This window comes from Ambystoma mexicanum, chromosome 1p (genome assembly GCF_040938575.1).
Source record: "Ambystoma mexicanum isolate Mex_15411 chromosome 1p, UKY_AmexF1_1, whole genome shotgun sequence".
Classification (NCBI taxonomy): Eukaryota; Metazoa; Chordata; class Amphibia; order Caudata; family Ambystomatidae; genus Ambystoma; species Ambystoma mexicanum.
In genome coordinates this window covers 226,827,084-226,846,416 of record NC_090921.1, presented here as the reverse complement: position 1 = coordinate 226,846,416, position 19,333 = coordinate 226,827,084, and the positions used below count along the sequence as shown (strand labels likewise).

At 52.2% G+C, this 19,333-nt stretch overlaps 1 protein-coding gene across 1 annotated transcript in view; it reads left to right on the top strand.

Moving 5' to 3' along the window:
* The window catches only part of COPS6 (COP9 signalosome subunit 6), a 200,887-nt gene extending 182,954 nt beyond the window's left edge, over positions 1-17,933 (top strand). Inside the window, exons 9-10 of the mRNA XM_069646430.1 lie at positions 9,239-9,339; positions 16,999-17,933. Of these exons, the coding sequence (XP_069502531.1) occupies positions 9,239-9,339; positions 16,999-17,139 (242 nt within the window). The 3' untranslated portion in view covers positions 17,140-17,933. The remainder of the gene's footprint in view (positions 1-9,238; positions 9,340-16,998) is intronic.
* The last annotated feature ends 1,400 nt before the right edge of the window (positions 17,934-19,333 follow it).

Here is a 19,333-nt window from a genome sequence, read left to right as displayed (position 1 = left end):
CCGCTTGGCGGGTAAGGACCCACCGGTCGGCTTACGGGCCCATTCTTCCAGGGGTATGGATGCCTCTACTGCCCTACAGAGGGGTGTTCCTATTCGTAACATCTGTGATGCAGCCACCTGGGCTTCGGTACATACTTTTGCACGTCACTACTCCCTCGATTCCATCCGGGGGTAGGATCTGGCCTTTGGCTAGGTGGTCCTTTACTCCACAATTTGATTGGTCATTCTAAATTTGTTTTCTAAATTCTTTCCCACCTCCTTGCATTGGTACTGCTTTGGGAGTCTGTCATAGATATGGAATACGTCGGAGGACCCAATTCCCTCAAGAACAAGTTACTCTCTTACCTGGTAACGTTCTTTCGATGGGATGGTCCGACGACGTATTCCATATCGCTCCCTCCCTGCCTTCCCCGCTACAGAATTTCTTATGCGGTTGCAGCTTACGTATCCGCAAGGCTTTGTGTGTCAGACTGGCAGAAGACTGGTGCCACACGTTCTGGGGAAAAAACTACAACTGAGGCTACGGGCGTCGTGCTTATAACATCCAGTGACATCGGCCGTCGGAGGAGGTCCTCGAGGGCGGCGTATCAACGTCATCGACGCAGGACGCAGACGCCGAAGATTTTCCAAAGCAGCACAGCTGTGGATATTACTGTCATAGATATGGAATACGTCGTCGGACCATCCCATCGAAAGAGCGTTACCAGGTAAGAGAGTAACTTGTTGTTTGCTCGCAGGTCCATTTGATTGACGCCCCCTTTTTTTTATTTTTACATATTTCCCTGCAAAAGTAGATGAGGGGTTGGGTTTAGGTATATATTAAGGTGGGAAAGTAATTTATTTTATTTATTACATTTGTGTAACGCCCAAACCCAGAGGTATCACAGCTTTTGTACAGGAAAGTATTAGCTAAGCAGAACAGACATTCAGTGAAGGGACAGGCAGAACAGTTAGAGGGTGCTCAATCGAGCAATGCCGGAGCAGCTTAGTCATATTTATTGAACAGCCAGGTTTTTACAAGTTTTCTGAATGCCATGTAGGCCTGTTTGTTTCTGATGTAAGGAGGAAGTAAGTTCCAGAGTGAGGGGGCAGCTACAAGGAAACTTGCACTTCCTGCTTTTTTTGGAGTGCAATATGGGGGAGGACAGGGAGGCAGAATGAGAAACGTAGCAGCTGTACGTAATGTTTTGGGGGCAATACAGTTGTTGAGATAGGAGGGGGCTTCTTTGTATATGTATCTATGAATGATGGTCAGTATCTTAAAGTCGATGCAGGCTTTAATGGGAAGGCAATGGACCTTATGTCTGGCTGCAAAAATGTCTGTTTTACGTAGACCGAAGGTTGCACAGAGGGCTTTGTTTTGTAGCAGTTGTAGTTTGTCAAGGTTTTTTGAGGAAGTGCCCATGCATAGAGCATTTGTTTCCAAGTCCCAAATGTTCTCACACTGGAAATAACCGGCTCAACCCTATAGTCCTCCCTCCAGTTCTATGTGGAAGTTAGCTAAAGTGTACTTGCAACATGCAGGGGCAGGTGTTGCAGTGATCATCCAGCTAGGGAGTATTGGGGAACACCTATAGAACAGCTCTAGACCTCAATTCCAGAACCAGGTGCCCAGAGAAGGATGGCTGTAGTTCTTGTGATCTTCCAGTCAACTTCATTACAGTTGCGGTTGGGAGTGAGTATGCGAGCACAAACCACCCTGCACCCGTAACCAGGGAATCCTAGAGGCTGACCAGTGACTGGTTTGCGGTCCACGTACTCGGTACTGGTTATGGCAAGTGTTCCAGAAAATGAAGGTTCCTATGTAAGTATGAGTCTTGAATGATTCAGGATAGCTGGTGCTTGGAGTCTCTGCTCGGAATAAAAAATGTCCACGGTGCATGTAATGCCTAGACACAGTGATCCCAACAAAGAACCCCTTACTCTGGACATCTCTCAACAAGGAGGGCACTACAGCAGCAGAGAAGTAAACGGGACACAACAAAGATCAGTGGCGGCTCAGGAGAGCAAATGATCATCCAAGTAGAAGGAAACACCCTCACAGTGGAGAGCAGCTGCCCATGATGACTCAATACGTCACACAACAATCGGAGCTCAGCACGTCGCTGAGGGCGCCAGCAAGGCAGCAGTGGCTCCTATCTCGGAGATCTAAAAAGGTGAGATTCCAGCGAGCACCAGGACTGCAGGCACAAAAATACCCTTAGTATTGTTCCTGTTCCCAGAGGAAAGAACAGTTTAAGTGCGTCTTGGTGCATCTCTATTCTTGGCCCCAAATCTATTAAAATGTGTTCCGTGCACAATGGCCCCGGTTGAACTGGCGCATTTCCTCGCTACCCCCAGTGCGAACTATGGGTTGAGCGTTCTGTGTCCTTGGGTAAGCCCTGTGATGGTTAGGTAGGGAACTTCAGCGGAGTGTGATATCATAGCTGTCCCCAGTTCAAACTGGTCCTGCTATGGTTGCTATCTCTAGTATTCGTTTGAACAAGTATGCTGTCCCTGCACCTTTAAATGGCCACATCAAAGGTGCATCAGGTTTACTGGCGGCGTTTGGTAGCCAGTTTGTACCGGTTATAGAGATGAGGGCTCGCAAGGGGCATGGGTTGATGTATGATCGTCTGTGGGAGGGGTGTGTCACTGCGATTGCTGCCGGCATCCGCAGTGGTATTGATTGTTTATTTGTATAGCGCCTATGCACAATGTTCTTCAAAGCGCTTTAAGGAGGGAGGGAGCATGGGGAAATACAAATCAAACAAATCAGGATGTGAAAAATAACTATCAAATCATAACAGATGGTACAAGTGCATGGAACAATAAGGGAGAGGAACGGGAAAGGAAAAAAGGAGACCAATACAAGCAGTAACATTACTATGCCTGGCGGCAGTTGTTGCAGTGCAAGAGTGACGAGAGGAAGGGAAGGTGGGGAGAGAGGGGAGAAGTGAAGAGGAGAGGAACACACATTTGACTATCTTAAAAGGGTCAGAGACTTCCCAAGATAGTGCTGGAGAGGGAGTGGGAGGAGAAAAACAAGGGTGGCGGAGGGGGACAAACAAGCTATTATCAGAAGTCAAGGGACTGTGATAAGAGTAAGTGCTAAGAATGAAAGAAAAAGAAAGGTGAACAAGGGGAAGGGCGAAAAGGATGGAGGCAGGCAGCTACAATCAAAAAGCCAGATGGCAAATCAATTGCAGAGGGAGCACACAAACACTTGGTGGGGGGGGGTGGCAGAGGGGGGGACAGACACACTTGGGGGGGGGGGGCAGAGGGGACACAGACACACTCGAGGGGCAGAGGAGGCACACGGAAGCACTCGGGGGCAGAAGGGGCAGAGGGCACACACACTCGGGGGGGGGGCGGGGGGGGGGTTGGGGGGGCAGAGGGGGCACAATGACACTAGGAGGGGGTACACTAACACACTCGGGGGGGGCACACAGACACACTTGGGGGCTAAGTGGGCACACAGACACACTTGGGGGGGGGGCAGAGGGAGCACAATGACACACTAGGAGGGGGCACACTGACACACTCGGCGGGGGGGGGTAGAGGGGGGCACACAGACACCCCCGGGGGGGCAGAGGGGGCACAATGACACACTTGGGGGCTAAGTGGGCACACAGACACACTTGGGGGGGGGGGGGGCAGAGGGAGCACAATGACACACTAGGAGGGGGCACACTGACACACTCGGGGGGGGGTAGAGGGGGGCACAGACACCCCCGGGGGGGCAGAGGGGGCACAATGACACACTTGGGGGGGGCAGAGGGGGCACAATGACAGACTAGGAGGGGGCACACTGCCACACTCGGGGGGGGGGGGGGGCAGAGGGGGCACACAGACACCCTCAGGGGGTCAGAGGGGGCACACAGACACCTAGGGGGGTAGAGTGGGCACACAGACACTGGGGGGGGCAGACTGAAACACTCGGGGGCAGAGGGGGCACATTGACACACTAGGAGAGGAGGGGGCAGAGGGGGCACAATGACACACTAGGAGGGGGCACACTAACACACTCGGGGGTAGAGGGGGCACACTAACACCCTTGGGGGGCAGAGGGGGGCACACAGACACCTAGGGGGGTAGAGTGGGCACACAGACACTCGGGGGGGGGGGGGGGGGGCAGACTGAAACACTCGTGGGCAGAGGGGGCACAATGACACACTAGGAGGGGGCACACTAACACACTTGGGGGGCAGAGGGGGCACAATGACACTAGGAGGGGGCACACTGACACACTCGGGGGGGGGGGGGCGGCAGAGGGGGCACACAGACGCACTCGGGGGGGGGGGGCAGAGGGGGCACACTGACACACTCGGGGGGGGGGCAGAGGGGGCACACTGACGCACTCGGGGGGCACACTGACGCACGTAGGGGGCAGAGGGGGCACACTGACGCACTCGGGGGGGGGGGGGGCAGAAGGGGCGCACTGATGCACTCGGGGGGGGGGGGGGGGGTGGCAGAGGGGGCACACTGACGCACTCGAGGGGCAGAGGGGGCAAACCAAAACACTCAAGGGCAGAAGGGGCAACAGACACTCGCGGGGCAGAGGGGGCACACTGACGCACTCGGGGCGGGGTCAGAGGGGGCACACTGATGCACTCGAGGGCCAGAGGGGGCAAACCAAAACACTCGGGGGCAGAAGGGACAACAGACACACTCGCGGGGCAGAAGGGGCAGAGGGGGCACACTGACACACTCGGGGGGGGGGGGGCAGAGGGGGCACACTGATGCACTCGGGGGGCAGAGGGGGCACACAGACGCACTCGAGGGGGCACACAGACATACTCGGGGGCAGAGGGGGTAAACCAAAACACTCGCGGGGCAGAAGGGGCAGAGGGGGCACACTGACGCACTCGAGGGGCAGAGGGGGCAAACCAAAACACTCGGGGGCAGAAGGGGCAACAGACACACTCGCGGGGCAGAGGGGGCACACTGACGCACTGGGGGAGGGGGGGCAGAGGGGGCTCACTGACGCACTCGGGGGGGGGGGGGGGCAGAAGGGGCACACTGACGCACTCGGGGGGGGGGGGGGGGGGAAGAGGGGGCACACTGACGCACTCGGGGGGGCAGAGGGGCACACTGACGCACTCGAGGGGCAGAGGGCACAAACCAAAACACTCGGGGGCAGAAGGGGCAACAGTTACACTCGCGGGGCAGAGGGGGCACACTGACGCACTGGGGGGGCAGAGGGGGCACACTGACGCACTCGGGGGGGGGGGGGCGCAGAAGGGGCACACTGACGCACTTGGGTGGGGGGCAGAAGGGGCACACTGATGCACTCGGGGGGGGGGCAGAGGGGGCACACTGACGCACTCGCGGGGCAGAAGGGGGCACACTGACGCACTCGATGGGGGGGCGGGCAGAGGGGGCACGGAAACTGACGCACTCGGGGTGGGGGGGCAGAGGGGGCACACTGACGCACTCGAGGGGCAGAGGGGTCAAATCAAAACACTTGGGGGCAGAAGGGGCAACACACACTTGCGGGGCACAACGGGCAGAGGGGGCACACTGACGCACTCGGGGGGGGGGGGGGGCTTCAGAGGGGGCACACTGACGCACTCGGGGGGGGGGGGGGAGGCAGAGGTGGCACACTGACGCACTCGGGGGGGGGGGGGGCGGCAGATGGGCAAACCAAAACACTCGGGGGCAGAAGGGGCAACAGACACACTCGCGGGGCAGAGGGGGCACACTGAAACACTCGAGGGGCAGTAGGGACAGAGGGCACACTGGCACTCGGGGGGGGGGCCGAGAGGGCACACTGGCACTCGGGTGGCAGAGAGGGCACACTGACACTCGGGGGCGGCAGAGGGGGCACACAGACACACTCGCGGGGCAGAGGGGGCACACTGACGCACTTGGCGGGGGGGCAGAGGGGGCACACTGACGCACTCGGGGGGGGGGGGGAGCAGAGGGGGCACACTGACGCACTCGAGGGGCAGAGGGGGCAACGGCCACACTCGCGGGGCAGAAGGGGCAGGGGGCACACTGGTGCACTCAGGGGGGGAGAGGGGGCACACTGACGCACTCGGGGGGCAGAAGGGGCAACACACACTCGCGGGGCAGAAGGGGCACACTGACAAACTCGAGGGGCAGAGAGGGCACACTGGCACTCGGGTGGCAGAGAGGGCACACTGACACTCGGGGGGGGGGGGGGGCAGAGGGGGCACACTGACACACTCGGGGGGGCAGAGGGGACACACTGACACACACGAGGGGGCAAACAAACACACTTGAGGGGGCACAATGACACACTTGGGGGGCAGAGGGGGCACAATGACAGACTAGGAGGGGGCACACTGACACACTCGGTGGGGGGGAGGGGTCGGTAGAGGGGGCACACCAACCCTTGGGGGGCGGAGGGGGCACACTGACGCACTCGGGGTGCAGAGGGGGCATACTGACACACTCGGAGGGCAGAGAGGGGCAGATGGGGCACACTGATGCACTCAGGGGGGCAGAAGGGGCACACTGACACACTTGGGGGGGGGGGGCACACTGACACACTCGGGGGCAGAAGGGACAGAGGCACTGGGGGCGTCAGAGAGGGCACACAGACGCACTCGGGGGGCAGAGGGGGCACACAGACACACTTGGGGGGGGGGGCACACAGACACACTTGGGGGGGCAGAATGACACACTAGGAGGGGGCACACTAACACTCTCGGGGGGGTAAAGTGGGCACACAGACACACTTGGGGGCAACTAAGGGGGGCACACAGACACACTTGGGGGGGGGGGAGGCAGAGGGGGCACAATGACAGACTAGGGGGGGCACACTGACACACTCGGGGGGGGGGGGGATAGAGGGGGCACACACACCCTTGGCGGGCTGGGGGGCACACTGACACACTCGGGGGGGCTTCGGGGGCACACTGACACACTCGGAGGCAGAGGGGGCACACTGACACACTCGGGGTGCAGAGGGGGCATACTGACACACTCGGGGGGGGCAGAGGGGGCACACTGACACACTTGGGGGCAGAGGGGGCAAATGGGGCACACTGACGCACTCGGTGGGTGGGGGGGAAGGGGGCACACTGACACACTCGGGGGCGGCACAGCGGCATACCGTGGTGGACAGGGGTAGACGGGGCCTTTGTTGTGGCCTTAGGTGGATGGCCGGCTCCTGCCTCCCGGTTGCTCTCATTGGCTTAACAAGCCAAAGTGCAGCCATTGTGGAAGAGTAGGTGTTTAGTTGGGTCTGGGCCAGTACTTGTGTGTAAGGGGCAATACAGCATAGGGTGAGAGAGTTTCAAGAGGAAGAAAAAAAGACAGGTTTTGATGGCCTTTCTGAATGCAAGGTGATTGTCAATGCTGCAGATGTGGAGGGGGAGGGAGATCCAGATGGTGGGAGCTTGGACGGAGAAGTAGGATCTGCCCAGCCTGATGTAGTTCTATCGGAAGATAACTAGGAGAAAAGTTGCGCCAGATCTGAGGTTCCGGGAAGGTCGGTAGTGAGTGAGCTTATATTGGAGGAATTCCGGGCTTGTGTTGTGGATGGCGCAGTGAGTAATGCACATGGCTCTAAAGGTAGTTTGTCGACAGATAGGGAGCCAGTAGAGGACTCTCTGTGGTCCTGATGTGTTCTCTGGCAAGGAGGCCAATGAGCAGACTTGCCACAGCGGTTTGGGTTCTTTTCAGTTTTCTAAGTTGTAATGCTGGCACACCGAGATAAGGGCAGTTTACATAATCTAGGTGGGAGAGGATGATGGTGAGCATGGCAGAGATTTGGTGAGGATAGGTGAGGTAAGGGAAAGATACGCCTGAGGGATGCATAGGTGAAAGAAACAGATACTGGATACAGAGTGGTGTTGGGAAAGGGATAGATCCGTGTCCAGAGTACATCCAAAGTTTTTCACCGACGTTCAGACTGCCGGGGAGAGTGCTGGAGGGTGATGCCAGGGGATAGGTTGGGGGAAGGAGTGTGGTTTTCCCACAGACTAGGATGTCTGTCTTCCTAGGGTTGAGGATGGAGGTGGGATGCGAGAGGCATGATGACGGATGTGGGGATTTTAAGGATATACCGAGCATCGTCTGCGTAATTGTAGCAGGTGAGATTGTGGGAATGGATGAGTGCGGGGAGTGGGCTGAGTTAGATATTGTAGACAAGGGGAGATGGGGATGCTCTGTGGGACCCATTTCAGCTCTGGGTGAGATGCAGAGGTGAAAGGGTGGAAGAGCATGATTTGGGAGCGATTAGAGATGGAGGCGATCCATGTGAGTGCAGTATATTTGATTCCTAAGGAGTGTAGCCTGTCTAGAAGAATGGAGGGGTCAATAGTGTTGACGGCAGCAGAGAGGTCAAAGAGAATGAGTACAGCGCATCCTTCCGCATTCCGGATTCTTTTTAGGTTTTACCAAACGGACCCTAGGGAGGACTCAGTTCATCAGAGGCGTTTGAAGCCCGATTGGGCAGTTTCAAGAAGGTAGTTCGGGAGGGAGGCTGTTGCGGTAGGATGTTGGCCTTGGATGCTATTGCTGCACTAAGAGAAGGGAAGTGAGAGTTGGGCTGTGTTGTTCAGGAGAGGAGAGACGTGCAGGTGGTGAAGGTAGCGGGGCATTTGAGTGGGAGGTTTGGCCGGACTGGGGAGGTGTGGGGTGCGAGATGCCCAGGGGGTCGATGTTTCCAGTTCTAGCTTTCTGAGGTGCTGCTCTGGCTTGGGATGAGTGAGATCTGCATGGAGGTTGGAGAAGGGGGGAAAGAGGTGGGTTGTACAAGGGTGAAAGTAGAGTGTATACCTCAGTGTTGGAGGTGGAGGAAGCAGCAGCGTGATGTCTTGGGGTTTTTGGAGGTTTGGCTGTGCGTAGAGGAGGGTTGGATGGGGAGGGCATCATTGGGCATAATGGCACGTCAGAGTGCAGCTCTGATTTAGGCGGTGGGAGGCATGGTGTTTATCTTGTGGGTTGGATTCCCCTTAATTAAGAATTACATTTATTTTTTATTAAGAGGCTTCATGTAGTGCTATCAGTTTGACAACATTCAATGCCCTCGTTTACGTCGCTTTCAGAGGGGCACCCAGGACAAGTAAGAAAATCTGGGACTAAATATAGGAGTGGGAGTATTGTTTGAGATCGGAGGAAGGTCTTACTCCAGACTTCTCTGCCTCTTCTTACTAAACTTTTATTTGCAATTGTGAATGTTGCTAGAAGTACACATTCCTCCTCCAGTGTCTAAGCTGTTTCTTCTATCTGACACTTCTCTTCCTTCACTTCTTCCTAATGTTTCTTTTCTTCCTGATGCCAGGTGAGGTGCCATTTAACCATGAGATTCTCCGTGAGGCCTATGCGCTTTGCCACTGCCTTCCCGTTTTAAGCACAGACAAATTCAAGACTGACTTCTACGACGTGAGTATATTTGAATAAATAAAACGCAGGTTGGCTTTGTGAGCTGAAGCAGATCTTCATCTTGAAATTAAGAAGTTACTAATGCTTTTTATGGGAATAAAGAGGTCTTGTTCCTGGAGAGATCTGGGACATTGTTTCCACTCAAACCTATTAAGCTGCAGCAGATTGTTTAGTCGAGAAACTGGTATCAGTTTGTTGCATCAGAAGGGAGAGGGACTTTTGCAGGGTCTTTGCATTGGGTTCTGCAGACGGACCTGTCGGAAGTATGGATACAGTAGCCTTCTTTACAACTTAACTTGTAGTCACTAAATGATTGCACGAATAAGAAAGAATAGAGGGTTGTCTAACAATACCACTTATTATTTGGAGTCTATCAAGGTTCACTGCGCATAGTCTTTAAAATCTACTGTAGATTACTGACACATCTGAGGAGGACATTCATCTTAACGACATGTTGAATACTCATGTTTTCCATCTCTGTGTAAGTGGGAAAGGGCACAGCCTGGTCAGCCCATGGTATACCTGCACGTAATTGAGCTTCTGATGCTTGTTAATCTGCTTAGAATCACATGCTGTGCATATAGTCCGACATCTAGTGGTATTGCATCTTTCTTTCGAGCATCGAAAGGGGATGTCGACCTAGGCGTGAATGTAACACTATCCCTGACGTGTAGTGTACCCAAAATCCCTTGCGTGTAGAGGTCCCTCAGATAGCTTTTCTCCGCCCAACTAGCTGGTCGCCTTATGCGAAGAGTTTATATTGCCCAATAGTTACTTTGTTGTTCCCCGACCAATGGTCGTCTAGCCTTTGACTGCTTCGTGGACACCTACGCTGAAGGCATCCACTGCTGTACGGCGACTTGTGCATTGATCGACGTCTTTTGACCTTGTGGCCTCAGCCCTCTGGCCAGGACCGTACAGTAGGGCCCTGGATTGATTCTTTCTGAGAATGCATTTCCTTTTCCCTGCTCTTCCCCTTTCTGGTCTGGCTGCTTTTTACCTCTAATATGGAGAGGACTCCATTTAAAGTGTCTGTCGTGCAACAGAAAATACCCTTGGAAAGACACCCATTGCAAATGCAATAGGTGCTTACCTTGTGACCCCGACAAGCCTTCCTGTAAGTCCTGCAAACTCTTTTGTGATAAGACGTTAAGATAGGCAGACAAAGCGGTGGGTGGCCTACGCAATACAAGCCGAAAGTTGTTCCCCTATTGGTGCTGTCGCCGCGGATGACAAGGACTCTAGCTGCAGCCATGGCTCTGACCTGGAGGACATAGACCTTTCTGCGGGACCCTGCGGTTTACAGATGCCGGCCCCAACAGACAGACCACTAGTACTGTTATGGGGAACGAACACGCACGCACACACGTACACGCACACACGCCTGGTGAAGACCTCCACGGTGCCTGCCGAACCATGTGTTCCAGCGTCCTCCCTGCATCAGTCCTCTCAGCATGCGACTGGGCATTCTTCTCCTAAAGGCATTCCCACAAAAAAACACATGTTTGCTGACACGCCGTCCAAGAGCGTGTCGGCTCCTAAGGCTTCGGCAGAGGCGACAATGCCTACAGGCACGTTGAAATCCATCATACAGCCGCCGACATTATGCCCGAGTCCCGCAGCTATTGTTTTGGCAACGCAGCAGCCCAGAGGCTCCCCCTCTCATTGAGAGGAGTACTCTGAAGGCCCCCAGCCTTTCTCTAGTGTTTTAGCTGGTAAATCTCCTCCCTCCACCCCGACGAGCCTTTCCCTCCTACAGACAGCTCTGCTTCATCCCTGTGGACTAGATAGGGGTTTGAAAATTATGTGGATAAGATGTCACAAGTCCTAGACTTCTCAGAAAGATATATTTCTCCAAAGAGACCTACGGAGGACTCCTCCTGCCCCATTCTAACAAAGCTGCTGAAGCTCACAATTCAGACACAAACTCATCCGGAGGAGGTATTTGAGTATTCTGAGCCAGAAGAAAAAAGAGGATCATCTTAGTCATGAGGACAATCCTTTTGGTCAGGACACAACTTGACCAGTGCCCAGACTGGGGACAAGAGCAACCAGCAGATGAAGGACCTTGCCTCTCACCTACCTCGGACATTAATTGTCTAGACCCGCCTTCCTCACCTCAACTGGGGCAGCCATCGCCAATAGATGACCAGATGGTATTTAATACCATCCTAAAGAGGGAGGCAGACAACTTTCAGATCGCCACACAGGAGGCTGTTCATGACTCTGATTTTGTTGAGGACAGCCTTAAAGAAAAACCTCCCACAAGTCAAGCTATTCATCTGCTGAACTTCATAAAGGAACGCTTTGCTCCTTCCTTATTGTCTCCTTCCCTTACAAGGGCTGTCAACCCTTGGGTAGAAAAACTGTTTCTCCCCTCTCCATCTGACCCTATGTACATTCGAGGTCATGCCACACCAGACTCTGGTACATGGGTGCCACAGTCTATGGCAGAGGCTCCCCGATAAGGACTTGCCAAAAACTCTATGCCCATGGCAAGCATATTACAATGTCTGCAGCTTATTCTACCAGAATTGCGATTAATACCACCCTTCTCGCTAGTTACAGCGACGTGCAGTGGGGCCTGCTTCAAGAACGCCTCCAAGAGGTCTCTGAACCCATGTGATCACGCCTGCTGGCGGTCATCTCTGAGACAGGTGACCCACAACATTCTCAAGAACACACTAGACACTGCTGAAATGGCGAGATGCACTCTGGCACAGGGAACACTGCTCAAGAGACACGCCTGGCTAAAAAATTCAAGTTTGAAGCCGGAATATTGGGTCTTCTTGATAAATAAGCCTGTAGAAGAGTCGAACTTGTTGGGTAAGGCTGTGGATGATGCCTTGGAAACGGATAAAAAAAGAACATGAGACGCTGAAATCCCTCAATCAGATTACAGTCCAGCCTTTCCAACAGCGGGGAGGTGCAAACTCTTGCTGTTCCGTTCGAGGCCAGTCCTTCTCCCGATCTACACACACGCAATATGGCACAGGAAAGTACCCCATGGTCCTCCGGACAAGGCTCAGCTAGCAACAGCCAATATTAGTCAGCAAAGGGGACAACGCAGTGGCAAGGGTAGAGGCAGAAACTGTACCCAAACAGGCTCCCCAGCCTCCGCATCAAAATGACTCGCCAGTCAGTGTCCCCTCCCATGCCTCGACGGTTGTCGGCACTGGAAGAGGATCACATCAGACCAGTGGTTAAGACTGTCACGCACAGTTCCACCGGCCATCTCGATCCCATCCACCGAAGAGCAGCCGCCTATCACCAGCACCCCTGCAAATCGTGCTGGGAGAGGGGCAGATCTTTCAGGAAATGTGCGCCACCGAAGTTGTCCCCGTTCACCAGGTAAACAAGGGTATTTATTCAGTGTACTTCCTTGTACTTAAAACGGATCTCACCTTGTGTCCTGTGTTAAACTTGCGCCCAGCAAACAAATATGTCACACTGCTAACAACTTGCAGGAAGTAATCCCACTGCTTGTGCAAGGGGAATACATGGCAACATTGGATATGAAAGATGCATGCTTTCATAGTTCAATGTTGCCAGCGGACAGAAAGTACCTAAGCTTCATGATAGAGGTAGGTTCATGATAGGACGCGCACAATCAGTTCAAGGATCTTCCCTTCGGCATTGCCTCAGCTCCCCCGCGTGTTCACAACGGTACCGGCGGTAGTAGCTGCCCACCTGCGCAGGCAGTCCATCCCAGTCTATTATTACGCTGACGAAGATGGCCTCCTGCATTTACCTAGTTCCATACACGCCTGCGCATGTGCCCCATGCAAGATTGGCTCTCAAGCCTATGGTGTCAGGCCAGCGGACAATGGGACGATCTAGTGGCTGTCTCGGCAGTCCTCTTTCAGTCTCTGCAGTTGTGGTCAAGGGGAAACCTTCTGCAGGGAAAAACCCTTTACCAACCCCACATTAGAAGCCACTCTCACCACAGACACATCTCTGGCGAGGAGGGCATCTCCTTTGTCAGATGACGCATGGGGTGTGGACCCCAGTGCTAGTAACCAACAACATACACCCGTTGGAGCTGCTAGCAGTGTTAAAGGCGCTGAAGGCATTCCAACCTCACCTCCAGGGGAAGACCATCCTAGTCTTCACAGACAGCACTATGGCCATGTATTACCTAAACAAACAAGTGGGCACTCACTCTCCAGGCCTATCCAAACTGTCACAACATATGGAAATGGGCTCTCAAACAGAAGATGTTCCTCCTGTCACACATGTTCCAGGGGAACTTAATCTTCGGGCGGACATACTCAGCAGCGACTTCCCATTACCCGTAGAGTACGAGTGGCGATTACACAAAGACATTCTCAACGTCTTCGCAGACTGGGGCTTCCCAGAGATCTGCTTATTTGCAACTCTGGAGAATGCCCAGTGCCCAGATTACACCTGCATGTACCCGTAAAACTGTTCCAAGGGAACCGGTCTCTGGGTGACATGGTCAGGAAAACTTGTCTAGGACAATGTTGGACCGCCAACCTTGGTTCTCCCATCTCATGGCAATGTCAGCCCTCCCCTCCCAACAAGCTGCCATTCCCATACAACATGCTGTTGCAAGGGGACGACACTACATCCATGCCCTCGAACTCTGAATTTAGCAGTCTGGCTCCTGAGGTCATAGAGTTCGGGCACCTCCAACTCCCTCAAAGTTGTATGAACATATTCAGGGAAGCACAGAATCCCAACACCAGTCATTGCTACTCCAGCAAATGGAAACGCTTTGTCATCTGGTGTAATGGTGAACACATTAATCCAATTGAATGCACACCAACACATATTATCCTGTACCTAACACACTTGCTATATTCAGGCCTGGTTTTCAAATCCTTTAAGGTCCACTTAGCTGCACTGTCAGCATACACCACGTCCCAGAAGAAATTTTTGTGGTGGAAAATTCCAGTAATAAAGGCATTTATGGAGGAGATAGGGGGATGAATTCTCTTTATTTCCAACTCAGCTCCCAGATGGGACCTGAATGTTGTACTTACTAGACTAAAGGGCCCTCCCTTTGAACCTATTCATAAGGCTAGCCTTAAAGCACCCACCTACAAGACCGCTTTCTTGGTGGTGATCACATCAATAAGGAGCCCTTTCAGTTCAAGACCCGTGTCACAATTCACAAAGATAAGGTGGTCCTGCGCACTCACCCTCGATTTGCGCCAAAATGTATTTCAAGTTCCATGTGAACCTGTCCATAGATCTACCCACTTTATTCCAGAAGCCCACTAACGTGGCAGAAAGAAGCCTCCACACACTAGATGTGAGGAGAGTGTTGATCTATTACCTGGAAAAGACAAGACCACTATAAAGGCAAACCAGTTTTCGTTTCAGTGGCAGCTAGAGAAGGGGACCCTGTCTCTAAATCAACTATTTCAAAGTGGGTCGTAAACTGCATCACACTGTGCTACACTCTTGCCAAAAGAGATCTGCCATTAACGCCTAGAGCACACTCTACTCGGAGCACAGGGGCTGCTATAGCATTCATTGCAAATGTTCTGCTTGAGTCCTTTTGTAAAGCAGCAACCTGGAGTTCCATACACACCTTTACACAAAACTATTGCCTAGATGCGCACTCTAGGTCTGATTCTCAGGTGAGACAAGCGGTGCTAAGACATCTTTGCTACTGTTACTTCACACATCCCACCACCATCTCTGGTTACTGCTTGCTAGCACAGCACGTGATTCTAAGCAGATTAACAAGCATCAGAAGACATGCATTACTCACTGTAATAGCATTTCTGATGATTGTATGTGCTTAGATTCACATGTGGCCACCCTTCCTCCCCTCATGGAGTAGAGGGAATATAGACATCTTACATCTTCTCTCTTCTGTACTCGGTCATGCTGACCATAAGGCTCCCTCTCGGCAGAATTAACAAAAAATCGAAGGGACTGCAACACGTGAGGGGTTTTGGCTACACTACACGTCACGTTATGGATAGTGTTGGTCACGGCCATGTCAACGTCCCCTTTCAATCCTCGAAAGAAAAATGCAATACTCTGCGATTACCTCCTAGATGTTGGACTATATACACAGCATGTGAATCTAAGCAGATACAATCATCAGAATTACGGCGAGTAATGCATGTCGTATGCTGTATGCCCATCTTAGCAAGGCCCATGACGAGGCCCCTTTGCATTCTCATCTTTCCACTTTCCACTTTCTACTTTGCTGACTCGTGGCTGCAACGTAGATCTCATGGGCTCTTCCTGGCCCGCGTTGCTCTTTGGACATCTGGGGTAAGCCTGTTTGCTCCTCTTGAGTGCGTGTGTTGTGCAGTGACTCCTAAAGAAAAATACACAAAATGGAATAGAAGCGTTCTAAATCGCCATCATGAAGGCGCTTCGCCAAGAAACTTTGTTTTATTGACTTTGGTTATCTTCCTGGCCTTGCCTGATCCTCCCCTTCCCCCAATTGGTTGCCCCTGCAACCGGGAGTTGGGAGCCGGCCCATCGGAACAAGGCCCACGACGAAGACTGGTCTACCCCTGTCCACCACGGTATGCCACTAGCCACCCCTTACGTGTCCCATTTTCCCCCCGCTAGTGTCGCCATGTCCCCTCCTGCCCCTGCCAGTGTCTAGTCCCACTCCGCACGCCCTGCCTCCTGTTGGGTCCCTTGCCCCTCATGATCTCCTTTACCCCCTGTCTCCCCTTTCATGCCTTTACGCCCTGTACCCCACCGCCTCTCCTCCTTCCCTTCTTTCCCTCCTCCTGTCAATTTCCGCACTACCCCAATTGCCATCAGGCATAGTAATTCGTAGCGGCCTGTCTTTGCAGCCCCCTGCCCCCCCTTCTCCACATTTAAACTATATCTTAGCTTATCATCGGTCCCTCGATCACTGATAACAGCTTGTCCGTCCCCCCTCCTCCCACTCCCTCCCCTGCACTATCTTGAACAGTCGTTGACCTTTAATGGATAGTCACTTGTTTTGTTCCTCTCCTTCCCCTTCTAGACCTCTCCCCATCAACTCCCCTTCTCCCCAACCCCTCCTCTTTTCACTCTAGCACTGCAACAATTGTCATCGGGCATAGTAATGTTACTGCTAGTTTTGTCTCCTTTTTCCCCCCTCACCTCTCCCTTATTTGTTCCATGCACTTGTACTATCTGTTATGATTTGATAGTTATTTTTCACATTCTGATCTGTTTCAAGGACTTGTAAGAATGGAACTGTATTCTCCCATGTTCGTATAGGTGCTACACAAATAAACAATCAATATCAATATAATGTTATTGGGATATGCAGAGTTCTCCCGATATGTAGAGGGCTCTGAGGCTTTTTTTTTCTCCATTTTGCAGAGAATGCTTTGAGTTTTTATTCTACATAGGATGTTAATTGTGAGCTAAACCATGGGAGGTGTGATAAGGGGTTCTATTCTATAGAGTACACAATGAGAGGTTCTTAAGTTTTGCAAGAGTGGGGGGGAAGGGTCCTTCCTTTCCGAAGAAGTGACTGCAAAATGTTCTGTGCTACATACATAACTGTAAGGAATGTTGATTCTCGAGAGTTTTTTTTTTTTAGGATAGGTTTCTACAAATGGGAGTGTGGTTCTGCTGGGGGCTTTTGGCAGAATAGATGAATACATGGATGACTAGTTCACATCCCCTTACCTGGTCTCTCTGATTTTTTTTTTGTTACAGCAATGTAATGACGTGGGGCTGATGGCATACCTGGGCACCATTACCAAAACCTGCAACACTATGAACCAGTTTGTGAACAAGTTCAACATCCTATATGACCGGCAGGGCATTGGGCGACGCATGCGTGGACTCTTCTTTTGATTGCTATGTCTGCCTCAGCTCCATGCAGTCCCTTTACACCATGGAACTATGGTGGGAGAGCCCGGAGAACTGCAGATGTTTCCTTCTTAAGTGAGCTATCTGTAAACACAAGCTATGGACACACAGGGTTTCAGAAGCAGGATGATTGGGTTGAAGCCCTCACAGATTGAACATTAACTGTGATTGTTGTGTTTCAGACTGTTCTGAGGAACAGGCATAGTGCAAGCATCTGAGTTGCAAGTTCTTTTCTCAATACAGGTGACAAGTGCTGTATCTGCGGCATCAAGCATTTCCTTGCCTCCAGTTTGGTAGCCCAAGGATGCGCTCCGTTCTTCCTTTCTTAGCTTCATAAAGTTGTTCTCTCTTCTGTAAGCCTCAAAGCTGTTCTGGTACCTCCCGTCCTATCCCTGAAGCCACCCTCTGAATGCCATGTGTGAATTGGATCCTACTATTCTGGTGTCTGTGAGGTATTGTCATCATTGGATCTGTTCGTCTTCTGGTTATTGTTTAGAATCCTCATGTCCAAGTCCAACTATCTATTCCTATTAAAGAAAAATCTCAATAGCAGGTGGAAGGAGCTAAAAGCAGCTGAAATGCCATAGATCTACTCAAGGAGGCGATCTTTGCAAGAGACAGGTGCTGTGTTGCATGTAGACCTGGAATCTCCGCTTCCTGCACATTTGTTCTTCTGGATTAAAGGGGGGGGGGAAGCGTGTTCCCCGGGATCTCTACAAATCATTTCTGATGCTGTATCTGAATTTATGTTGTGTTTAAATATATAAAAGAAAACCAAAGAGCGGAGTATCTGTACTTGGGCTAGACTGAAAATTGCAAATAAGAGATGGGACCTTGCTCCTCAATCTGCAATGGACAGTTATCCTGCGTGATGGCTCAGAGGGAGGTGTGTCTTGTCATTTACCGGCCATGCTGCAGAAACGAGACAATTCCACTGGGAAGTTTTTTTCTACTGGGTCTTGCCGGGGAGGTGGGGGAAGTGGGTTTTGGGGGTTGTGTGTTTTAATCCAAGAGGGTGTTCTGCTCCTTGCAGGAGGGATGAGCAGATATTGACGTATCACGCTGTATGTGTTCTTGTAGGGTAGTGTTTTTACTGCAGTAGCAATTGGGAGTGTGTGGAGGAGTGTATTCCTGCACCACCACACTCTAGAAGGAAGATGACTGCCTGCCGAGTTGACTCCTTGAGAGTGGTGTATTCCTCCTTCCGGCTTAGGGGTTATGTATTCACCAGTTTGTTCACGGGGGAGGATGAGCTATTGAGCTGCCAGGTAATACCTTCTCCTGGGAAGGGGATGTGATCCTACAAATTGATCCTCCACAAGGAAAAATAAATAGCCGATACATTGAAGGTTGGGGAGTGACCCTCCATATCTTATTACTTGTCATGTACTATTTCACTGACCTTTTTCTCCAGTTAGTCAACAACTGTTGCCTCATTTAAGCTGTCATTCTGTGTCCGGCTCTGTGCGAGTTTATACCGCTCAGGTTTGGGTTCCTCAAAAGCTACCCATTTATCTTAAGGACGTACTTAGACTCTTTTACCTCTTTTAGAGTCTTTCAGGGAGCCAGGACAGTCCATGTCAGTTGAGCAAAAGCCTAGGTGAGCTGAAGCACTTCTTGTAGGTAGGTAAAAAGTCTTGCACAATGTTTTAGAAATCTTTCTAGAACATGAAATCATTGTAGGGCCACAAGCTGGAAGGCTTGTGAGGGGCACAGCTGCAAACGACTCTGCAAGAGCAACCAAGACAAGTCTCAACTGAGAGCTAGCAAGGCTATACAACAAGAGGTAAATCCCCTTAGTTTTACAGTAAATTTTGGTTTGAGGAAAATTGGATCCAGCTGGCTTCTGTTCCTGTGTAGGTCTACAGATCCTTTGTTCCTGGGCCTCAGCCGTGGGGACAAGGACAATGTATGGGGACTCCTGCGCTACAAATGGAAGGTTGGTGGTAGCAATGGGCGGGACTTCACGGTTTCATATCCTGCGGCTCTTGCAAACAGTACCACCACGGTTCTCAGATACCTTAATGGACTTTCCTCGAATCTGGGGTCCAGCGCTCTGTTGAGGTGGCTCAGGATTGGTCAGTCCTGCTTCATGGGAGTCCAGAGGATCTTCCTGGAGCTCGGGTCCGACTTAAAAGCGATGCACTCAATCTGGTGTTCCTCTCCCTGGCAATCTGTT